Source organism: Xiphophorus hellerii, chromosome 4 (genome assembly GCF_003331165.1).
Source record: "Xiphophorus hellerii strain 12219 chromosome 4, Xiphophorus_hellerii-4.1, whole genome shotgun sequence".
In the NCBI taxonomy this organism is placed as follows: Eukaryota; Metazoa; Chordata; class Actinopteri; order Cyprinodontiformes; family Poeciliidae; genus Xiphophorus; species Xiphophorus hellerii.
In genome coordinates this window covers 928,032-939,168 of record NC_045675.1, presented here as the reverse complement: position 1 = coordinate 939,168, position 11,137 = coordinate 928,032, and the positions used below count along the sequence as shown (strand labels likewise).

Here is an 11,137-nt window from a genome sequence, read left to right as displayed (position 1 = left end):
GTGTCTCCTGCAGAACTCCAGCAGCGTGGCGCTGCTCCACAAGCACCTGCAGCTGCTGCTGCCCCACGCCACCGACATTTTCTCCCGCTCCGCCGCTCTGATCCAGGACAGCTCCGGGAACGGCAGCATCCGGGAGAAGCTGCAGGGTGAGCCCCGCCCCCTCAACCCCGCCCCTTCGGCCCACATGTCACTGACCTCCCCTCTGCTCTCCAGATGTGATCTACGTGTCGGCGGCAGGCAGCATGCTGTGTCAGATCGTCAACTCGCTGCTGCTGCTGCCGGTGGCGGTGGTGAGGCCGCTGCTGAGCCACCTGCTGGACCTGCTGCCCCCTCTGGACCTGCCTCAACAGGCTGCTGCCGGCCGCCGCGCCACTGGAGGACCAGGAGCTGCAGTGGCCGCTGCACGGTCAGCTGACGTGAAACGCTCAGACCGCGGGGGCCGGGCCCCGGACAAAACACACTTCAAGAAATATGGCCTTCCAGTAAATCAAGAAAAACCAAACAAAAAAGAGAATTCTGGCATAAAAGTAGGGATGCACCGATTGCAGATTTCTGGCTGGTCGCCAATTACCGATCTTTAAATAATCTAACCTGCTGATTCCGACTTTGGATGATTTTTTTTTGTCTGAAATGTTGCTAAATATAGCAAGAAAGTCGCTGAGTTGGTAACCATGCAGACATGACCTGGTGGGCGGGGCTAGCAGGCAAATCTTTTCAGACCTTTGCTGACGTAGATCGGATCGGCTTCACGTTAAACTATCAGCTGATCACTGATCTCCCACAATTAAGGAAATTGTTGTTGATAAATCGGTGTATCCCTACGTAAAATATCACCTGAAGCTGGACGCTCCCAGCTGACCATCTGCTTTAGTGTCAGAATTATGATGTAAAAAAATCATATTGCAGTCTGAATTACAGCCCCTATCGCCACTGAAGAAAGAAAAATATTCCACCAAAGATTTCTGAATTTTAAAATTAATCTCAGAAATTTTCTAGAAAAAACATGGAAAGTTTCTCAGCTTGAAAAGTAAAAAAAAAAAGTTGGCTTTTGAAACGGATAAATTCCAAAATTCAAAAACTTTCCAAGTTTTACTTGAGAAAATATGTAAAATAAATTTTTGGGGGGGAAATTTACCCGAACACAGGGTCAGAGAATTCTTTCTGCTCTGAATTCTCAGATTAACATCTGAATTAAAAAAAAAACTAAATAAAAAAAAAATCTGAGTATCAAGTCCAAATTCTGAGAAATAAAATTCAGAGATGAAACCTGCCAGCTGTTAGTCGATGTGGACAGACCACCTGCTGTGAAGCACGGTGGGAACAGCATCATGCTGCAGGGCTGCCAGTGGATTCTTTGTTGTGACCCATCGGGTCAGAACCAGAGCCACCTGGTAACCGGATCCTTCCCACCCCTCCAGGCGCTTCGGACCTGGCCTGAGCCGGCCTCAGGCCCGGCGCTGCCAGCGGCAGCGCTGTGCTGGGTGTGGCTGGTGGACCTGGAGCGGACCACGGCGCTGCTGGTGGGCCGCTGCCTGGGCGGGATGCTGCAGGGCGCCGCCGCCTCGCCGGAGGAGAACCACGCCGCCTACTGGCTGAAAACCCCGCTGTTCAGCAACGGCCTAGAGACGGACATCCCGCAGCTCGGTACCAGCCGGCCGGCCCACCAGACATTCTATGTGGTTCTGTGTAGTTCTGACTGCGCTCTCCCTGCAGATTGGGTCATCAGCTCGCTGCTGGAGGCGGCGCTGTCCGGGAACGAGGAGCAGAAGCCTCTGGACCGGCCGCTGCGCCCCGACCTCAGCGTCCTGCTGGACCTGGCGCTGGGCTCCTCCAAAGAACCCGCCAACAGCCTCTGGATCAACATGCAGGACTACGCCATCAGCAAAGGTCTGACCCACAACCAGAACCAAAGCAGAACCAGAACTGGGCCTGACTGCTGTCTCTCCTGTTGCAGACTGGGACAACGCGTCTCTGAACAACGAGTCCCTGCTGGACACCGTGTCCAGGTTCTGCCTGGCCGCGCTGCTGAAGCACAGCGGCCTGCTGGGCCCCGCCTGCGGCGAGGGCAGGTGAGCCGACCCCTGACCTTTCACCCCACTCTCCTGTCCTCCGCCGCTGACTCTGCCTTCCCAGCAGGTACCAGCCATCCAAGTCTCTGGCCGAAGTTTACCGCAGCGTCTACAAGGTCCGGAACCGCCTGCTGGCCTGCAAGAACCTGGACTTCATCCAGACCCGGTCTTCATCCCGAGAGAGGCGGGTCGGTCCCAGTTCTCTCCCAGTTCACTCCCAGTTTACTCCCAGTTCTCTAAGAAATAGAAAGTTTCATTTATTGCTACTTTGTTGTTGTTTTATTTTAACTTGTATTTTTATAAATTCTCGTATTATTTCCACTTATGAATTAATTCCTAAAAGTTTGACTTCATTCTGGTTTTAGTACAACTTTATTTTCATTATATTAACACTTTGTTCCCCCTAATATTTTGACTTTTTCTCCTCTTTGTATTGATTTTGTTCTCTGATTTGTTTTGATATCAGTTGTTAGTTTTGCTGATCTTTAAATATTTAAATTTCAGATCATTTCATAATTCTGATCATAACTGCAAGTTGTCGAAGCTTTGAATTAAAATCTGATCAGAAACAGACTTCCATGCCGGCCGAGTTCCTCCTTTAGGGGGCGCTGCTCTCAGAAAGGCGGGGGAAGAGGCGCTGTCTGACAGGAAGTCGATGATGGATTCCAAAATAAAAGCAGAGTCTAACGTTGTGGTGCAGATCTCGGACAACCAGGACTCGCTGGACATGGACCCCCAGGAGAACTCGTTCACCCGCACCATCGACGAGGAGGCGGAGCTAGAGGAGCGGGCCGACCGCGAGCGGGAAGACGGGCACCAGGATCAGGACGAGGAGGAAGAGGACCGGGAGCACGAAGTCATGACAGCAGGAAGTAAGTACAGCCCTCCAGCCCAGCCGCTTCCTGTCCAGAAACGTTCTGATCCAGATCTGGACCTGATCTGGTCCAACATGCTGGTTCTTCACTTCTTCTTGTTCTGGTCCCAGGAAGTGGAATCTGTCTGCTTGGATGAAGATGATCAGATTTTAGGTCTGGATCAAAACTTTTCAGTGTTTCCAAGTTAGAGATGCTTCCGATCAGGTTCTTTGTTTCCGATACCGATAACCCATGACGCCGATCTCTGCTGATCATTGATCTCTGGTTATCGCCAGGAATGGCTGTTAATTTTTCGCTTTAGGTATAAATGATACCATGTTATCTGGCAAAATGGAAAAATTATCTGGCATAAATTCACCTAATTTAGACATAATAGACGTATTTTAGTACATATCAAAATTTTTTAAGTTACCTGCTGCAGCTCTGAGCAGCTGTTCGGTGAGAGAGTTCCCTGTCTGGTGGAGGTTGAGCGGCGCTCCGTCGGTGAAATATTACCACCAGACGGTTCAACGGCGACAAGAGACAGTGATCGATCACCGATCAGACACTTTTTCACGGAAATCGGCTGATTATGATCAGTGGCCGATCGATCGGCACACCTCTAGTCTGTATCGTTCCGACATGGAAACATTTCACTTTATTTTGGTAAATTAACAATATTACAGAAGAAAACAAAATAACAATAAAATCTGTAGAAAGGAATTCTAGATTGGGTATCGGTGACATTGTGTTTGATCCACATTATATTTATTATTGATAAATTAACTTTCTGAATCGTGTGGCAGAAGGTTTGTTGCAGTTTTTCACAATTTATTTTCTATTGGCGGTTTGGCTCATAACTACACCGATGGAACAGATTAAAGTTGTTTTCACATGTTTTAATAAAGTTATAAATGCATTTATAACTAGAGCTGTACTGGTGCAGAGTTGGCAAATACATTTATTATTCTATACATTTATGTCTGTGTTAAATAAAATAAAAAGTTTTAAGTCACTTCAGCTGTTTTTGTATCGGATCGGTATCGGCCGATGCTAAACCTCAGATATCGGTATCAGAAGTGAAAGCAGTGGATCGGTGCGTCTCGACACTAAATGTTTAAACCGTTTGTAGTGGTGGCTCTGAGACGCTCTGCAGCTTTTTGTCTTAACTGCTGAAGTCTCCAGGCTGCTCATACTCTAACCCTGCATCCGTCTGTGTCTGTGTGCTTGTGCTCGATGCACAACGCAGAAATCTTTCAATGTTTCCTCTCAGCGCGGGAGGTGGCTCGGAGCCGGGACCGGGAGCGGGCCAGCAGCGGGACGGGCCCGGGCTCCGGGTCGGCGTCCCGCAGCGCAGCGGCAGCGTCGGGATCTGGGGAGGAGGAGGAGGCGGCGCAGTCGCAGGAGGAGCGGCGGGGCAGCGTGGGGCTCCCGGAGGGCCAGGACCTGTACACGGCCGCCTGCAACTCGGTCATCCACCGCTGCGCCCTGCTGCTGCTGGGGGTCAGCCCGGTTCTGGGAGAGCTGGGCAAGCAGAACCAGGAGGACGGCCCGACCCAGTCGGCCGCCGGAACACAGGACTGTCTGAGCTTCATGACCAGGTACGGCGGGGTGGGAGCCAGGTGATGATGGGGATGATGCATGCAGTAAATTAACTTCCTGGATGCAAATTGAAGTGAAACGTTGTTGGTTTCAAGCACAGAACCCTGCAGAACTCCAGAACTACAAGTGCAGCAGAAAAACTAAAATTCCCAGAATGTAACTTGCTAAGGCAGGGGTTCCCAAAGAGGGGGGCGGGGCCCACAGGGGGTCGCAAGACACCATGCAGGAGGTCGAGAAATGATTTTCAGAATCATGGTGGGAAGGTGTATGGAGGGCCAAAAGGGACAAAATTACATAAATAATATATACTGTACATATCATGATGTAAATTATTTAATGATTTAATTCATTTCATGATATATTTTTTATTTAATGGTGTGCATTAAATAAAAAATAGATATATCATGAAATAAATAAATGCACCTTCAAATGTAATTAAATAATTGTTAGAGATTTTTTGGTATTATCATTTTATTCTTACTTTAGTTCACATTCAGCCTATAGATCATTGTGATTTTCTGTTTAAAGTGTTCTCTTCCTTACGTGTGTATGGAGGTCACTACTGTCTGTTCAACTTTACGCACCCCCTAATTTAGTAACTACCTGTGAACAGTCGTATTTTGTTTTATTGACAGTACTGACCGAGATTTGAACCGGGCTCAGACCTTTGATCAGATATCACATCTGGACCTGGGTTGTTAGATGTTTGGGTTAGAAGCTTTACGACCTCTGTTGTTTTTCCTGACTGCCCCCTTGCCTGTTCTTCTTTGACAATAAAAACAGGAGCTGTTGTGAGGGCAGACCAGAACGCTCTGTGGATTGTTCGGAGGAAGAATTTGCAGAGCCTTCCCTTTTGCAAAAGCTCCACGTAAAATTCATATACGTTGTCTGTGGTTCTTTCTTTTATTTAGGTTCGAAAGGAAAATACCTATCAATAATGTACAGTTTTATACATTTTAATCAATTTTGTAAAATAATTTAATCTAAAATATGTGTAATTATATGACTACACATTTATTTTTAATAAATAGAGGGAAATAATTCTGCTTCCAGGAGTGAGAGTCTGAGTGCAGAGAGCCGCTCGGTGCAGAGCAGCCCCAGCTACCGGCTCATCAAGTCCCGCAGCGAGTCGGACCTGTCCCAGCCCGAGTCCGACGAGGAGAGCTATGGCCTGGTAAAGAAGCTCCGCCCCCACATTCCCCTGGGCCCTGGTGTCCCCTGGGTCCTGGTGTCCCCTGGGTCCTGAGCTGAAAGCTGTGTGTGTTTTCTGCTGCAGAGCGGACGCAGGAACGTGGATCTGGACCTGGCCTGCTCCCAGAAGAAGAGAGGTACTGATGTGGAGACAGAGAGGAGGAGAAGCTGCTGGTTGTTGTCATGGTTCATCTGTCCCCCCGTCCCATCAGTGGAGTGATGCTCTGGTTCTTCATCGTCTCCTCCTCTTCCTTCCAGGAATGCTCCACAGCTCCCCCGACTCGCTGGCGGAGTCCTGGTTCCGGTCCAAGCTCAGCCGGCAGCGCAGCTACGGCTCGGCCCACTCCTACGGGGAGTCGGACCTGGACCTGAGCCGCTCGCTGGGCGTCCACGCCCTCATCGACAACATGGTGAGCTTCATCAGCGGCGACGTGGGCCTGGCGCCCGCCTTCAAGGAGCCCGAGGAGGGCATGTCCACCAACCCGCAGGCCGCCATCTTGGCCATGGAGCAGCAGCAGAGCAGGGCGGAGGTGAGGCGGCGAAGACGCACGTTCTTCCTCAACGCAACTTTATTTATAAAACAACGAACGAACAGCACGATAAAAACAAAACGGTAAAACCAACAGAAAGGACAACAGTAACCCAGGAGAGCCGTGAACATTTAAGTCCTTTTAATTAAAAAAAAAAAATTAAATAAATTGTATTGAAGTAAAAATTCTAAATAGAAAAAATATGTAAAAAATATGCTATTTGTTTTCTACTTAAAAAATGTTTTAATTAAATAAAACAAATTCAAAAATATTTACTAAATACATTTTTTTTTTGTATAAAATATGTTTTGTATCAGATATCGGTATCTGATACCGATATTTATTTTCTGAATGAAAAGAAATTAAAAACAGAATAAAAATGCATCTACAAGTATAAAAGCTTTGTAAAATAACAACTTATGCATTTATTGACTATTTTAAAAACAAGAGGCCAAAATAAAAATATTACTTCACACTTTATTTTGATTCCATCCATCCATCCATCCATCCATCTTCTTCCGCTTATCCGAGGTCGGGTCGCGGGGGTAGCAGCTTCAGAAGGGAGGCCCAGACTTCCCTCTCCCCAGCCACTTCTTCTAGCTCCTCCGGGGGAATCCCGAGGCGTTCCCAGGCCAGCCGAGAGACATAGTCCCTCCAGCGTGTCCTGGGTCTTCCCCGGGGCCTCCTCCCGGTGGGACGTGCCCGGAACACCTCACCAGGGAGGCGTCTAGGAGGCATCCTGACCAGATGCCCGAGCCACCTCAACTGGCTCCTCTCGATGTGAAGGAGCAGCGGCTCTACTCTGAGTCCCTCCCGGATGACTGAGCTTCTCACCCTATCTCTAAGGGAGAGCCCAGCCACCCTACGGAGAAAACCCATTTCGGCCGCTTGTATCCGCGATCTCGTTCTTTCGGTCATGACCCAAAGCTCATGACCATAGATGAGGGTGGGAACGTAGATCGACCGGTAAATCGAGAGCTTCGCTTTTTGGCTCAGCTCTCTCTTCACCACGACGGACCGGTACAGCGCCCGCTTGACAGCAGACGCTGCGCCAATCCGCCTGTCGATCTCCCGCTCCCTTCTTCCCCCATTCGTGAACAAGATCCCGAGATACTTAAACTCCTCCACTTGGGGCAGGACACCCCCCCTGACCCGGAGAAGGCACTCTACCCTTTTCCGGCTCAAGACCATGGCCTCGGATTTGGAGGCACTGATCCTCATCCCGGCCGCGTCACACTCGGCTGCGAACCGCTCCAGCGAGAGCTGCAGATCACGATCTGATGAAGCCAAAAGGACCACATCGTCTGCAAAAAGCAGAGATGAGATCCTAAGGCCACCAAATCGGATCCCCTCAACACCTTGGCTGCGCCTAGAAATTCTGTCCATGAAAGTGATGAACAGAATCGGTGACAAAGGGCAGCCCTGGCGGAGTCCAACTCTCACCGGAAACGAGCCCGACTTACTGCCGGCAATGCGGACCAGACTCTGACACCGGTCATACAGGGACCTGACAGCCCGTATCAAAGGGCCCGGTACCCCATACTCCCGGAGTACCCCCCACAGGGCTCCCCGAGGGACACGGTCGAACGCCTTCTCCAGGTCCACAAAACACATGTAGACTGGTTGGGCGAACTCCCATGCACCCTCCAGGACCCTGCCGAGGGTGTAGAGCTGGTCCAGCGTTCCACGACCAGGACGAAAACCACACTGCTCTTCCTGAATCCGAGGTTCGACTATCCGACGGACCCTCCTCTCCAGGACCCCTGAATAGACCTTGCCAGGGAGGCTTAAGAGTGTGACCCCTCTATAATTGGAGCACACCCTCCGGTCCCCCTTTTTGAACAGGGGGACCACCACCCCAGTCTGCCAATCCAGGGGAACTGCCCCCGATGTCCATGCGACATTGCAGAGTCGCGTCAACCAACACAACCCTACAACATCCAGAGCCTTAAGGAACTCCGGGCGGATCTCATCCACCCCCGGGGCCCTGCCACCGAGGAGCTTTTTAACCACCTCGGCGACCTCGTCCCCAGAGATTGGAGAGCCCAACCCAGAGTCCCCAGGCTCCGCTTCCTCAGTGGAAGGCATGTTGGTGGGATTGAGGAGGTCTTCGAAGTACTCTGCCCACCGGCCCACAACGTCCCGAGTAGAGGTCAGCAGCACACCATCCCCACTATAAACAGTGTTGGTGCTGCACCGCTTCCCCCCCCTGAGACGCCGGATGGTGGACCAGAATCGCCTCGAAGCCGTACGGAAGTCTTTCTCCATGGCCTCTCCAAACTCCTCCCACGCCCGGGTTTTTGCCTCAGCAACTGCCCGAGCCGCATGCCGCTTCGCCCGCCGGTACCCATCAGCTGCTTCCGGAGTCCCACAGGCCAAAAAGGCCCGATAGGACTCCTTCTTCAGCCTGACGGCATCCCTCACCGAAGGTGTCCACCAGCGGGTTCGAGGGTTGCCGCCGCGACAGGCACCGACAACCTTGCGGCCACAGCTCCGATCGGCCGCCTCGACAATGGAGGCACGGAACACGGTCCACTCAGACTCCATGTCCCCCACCTCCCCCGGGACGTGTTCGAAGTTTTGCCGGAGATGGGAGTTAAAGCTCCGTCTCACAGGGGATTCCGCCAGACGTTCCCAGCAGACCCTCACAACACGTTTGGGCCTGCCAGGTCTGACCGGCTTTCGCCCCCCACCACCGGAGCCAACTCACCACCAGGTAGTGGTCAGTGGACAGCTCCGCACCTCTCTTCACCCGAGTGTCCAAGACATACGGCCGCAGATCCGATGAAACGATGACAAAGTCGATCATCGAACTGCGGCCTAGGGTGTCCTGGTGCCAAGTGCACATATGGACACCCTTATGCTTGAACATGGTGTTCGTTATGGACAATCCATGGCGAGCACAGAAGTCCAGCAACAGAACACCGCTCGAGTTCAGGTCGGGCGGGCCGTTCCTCCCAACCACGCCCCTCCAGGTCTCACTGTCATTGCCCACGTGAGCGTTGAAGTCCCCCAGCAGAACAAGGGAGTCCCCAGGAGGAGCACTCTCCAGTACCCCCTCTAAGGACTCCAAAAAGGGTGGGTAATCTGAACTGTCGTTCGGCCCGTAAGCACAAACGACAGTCAGAACCCGTCCCCCCACCCGTAGGCGGAGGGATGCTACCCTCTCGTTCACCGGGGTAAACCCCAACGTACAGGCGCCGAGATGGGGAGCAACAAGTATGCCCACTCCTGCCCGACGCCTCTCACCTTGGGCAACTCCAGAGTGGAAGTATGTCCAGCCCCTCTCAAGGAGACTGGTTCCAGAACCAGAGCCGTGCGTCGAGGTGAGACCGACTATTTCTAGCCGGAACCTCTCGACCTCACGCACTAGCTCCGGCTCCTTCCCCACCAGAGAGGTGACATTCCACGTCCCAAGAGCCAGTTTCTGCAACCGAGGATCGGACCGCCAGGGTCCCCTCCCTCTGCTGCCACCCATCCCACACTGCACCCGACCCCTTTGGCCCCTCCCACGGGTGGTGGGCCCATGGGAGGGGGGGCCCATGTTTCCTCTTCGGGCTGAGCCCGGCCGGGCTCCATGGGTAAAAGCCCGGCCACCAGACGCTCGCCATCGTGCCCCCCCTCCAGGCCTGGCTCCAGAGTGGGGCCCCGGTGACCCGCGTCCGGGCGAGGGAACACCAAGTCCAAAGTTTTCCTTCATCATTGGGGTCTTTGGGCTTTTTTTGATTCCATTTTAAAATTGTAAGTTTTTATTCTTGTAATATTTTGGTTTCATTTTTGTTGTAATTTTATTTACTTTTTAATTTGTTTCCATTTCAAAATATGTTTTTATTTTGTTATTATTAACTTAATTATAAATGCTTCTAATATTAAGATGATACAGATCCTTTCTTTGTCTGAAACACATAAAAGCAGAAAACAATAAGTTACTCGTTTATATTTAAGGTTTTACTGTTTGGTTCTTTGACATTCCAGGCTGCTTGTCCTCTGTCCCGGTTTTAAACGGTTTAAAGTTCCGGTTTCTGCTTCATCATGTCACTGTGGTTGCAGCTGCGGTTGGAGGCGCTGCACCAGATCGTGGTGCTGATCTCCGGCATGGAAGAGAAGGGCAGCCAGCAGGGCGGCGCCGAGCGGACGGGCGGCGCCTTCCAGTCCTCCTCCCTGCTCACCTCGGTCCGGCTGCAGTTCCTGGCTGGATGCTTCGGCCTCGGCACCGTGGGCAGCGGCGGCCTGAAGAGGGAAAGCGTGCAGCTGCACCACTACCAGGTGAGGACGAGGAGGAGGAGGAAGAGCTCTGGTCCGGTTCTGTGGTTCGGTTCTGACTGGCACGTTTGTGCTGCAGGATGGGATCAAAGCGGCCAAGCGGAGCCTGCAGGTGGAGATCCAGACGGCCGTCCATAAGATCTACCAGCAGCTATCGGTGACTCTGGAGCGCGCCCTGCAGGCCAACAAGCACCACATCGGTACCGACGCCCTCCTGCTTTTCCACACACAGCTGGTGTCTGAACCGGATTTATCCACACATACCCAGATATCTGACAGTTTCATCAACACATAACCTCCGTTTAATATCACTAAAACAATCCTGATAATAAAACCTCCGATTAACGTGAAGTTTTGCAAATTCTCCGGTTTAGCGTTTGCACCAAAAACCAGAGGTTTAGAGGCAAACGCATTTCAGCCTGCAACAGATAATGCAGCGATGACATCATATTGCTGCTGTTTGCCATGCAGAGGAGGAAAGATGGCTGCTGTCAGAGAGGTTTTTACGATGGTTCAGAATTTTACTTGATTTTGTATAAATACAACATGTTGAGCTGCTAAGGAGAAAAATCACTTGGAGCTCAAAGGCAGTTAAAGTGCTTTACATGATAAAAACACAAAAATAAAA

At 51.3% G+C, this 11,137-nt stretch overlaps 1 protein-coding gene across 1 annotated transcript in view; it reads left to right on the top strand.

Moving 5' to 3' along the window:
* Positions 1-11,137, top strand: part of herc1 (HECT and RLD domain containing E3 ubiquitin protein ligase family member 1) — a 41,094-nt gene that overhangs the window by 856 nt on the left and 29,101 nt on the right. Inside the window, exons 4-16 of the mRNA XM_032560822.1 lie at positions 14-146; positions 214-406; positions 1,419-1,644; positions 1,714-1,887; positions 1,955-2,069; positions 2,137-2,257; positions 2,770-2,941; positions 4,173-4,524; positions 5,579-5,699; positions 5,802-5,853; positions 5,975-6,246; positions 10,297-10,512; positions 10,589-10,709. Of these exons, the coding sequence (XP_032416713.1) occupies positions 14-146; positions 214-406; positions 1,419-1,644; positions 1,714-1,887; positions 1,955-2,069; positions 2,137-2,257; positions 2,770-2,941; positions 4,173-4,524; positions 5,579-5,699; positions 5,802-5,853; positions 5,975-6,246; positions 10,297-10,512; positions 10,589-10,709 (2,268 nt within the window). The remainder of the gene's footprint in view (positions 1-13; positions 147-213; positions 407-1,418; positions 1,645-1,713; positions 1,888-1,954; positions 2,070-2,136; positions 2,258-2,769; positions 2,942-4,172; positions 4,525-5,578; positions 5,700-5,801; positions 5,854-5,974; positions 6,247-10,296; positions 10,513-10,588; positions 10,710-11,137) is intronic.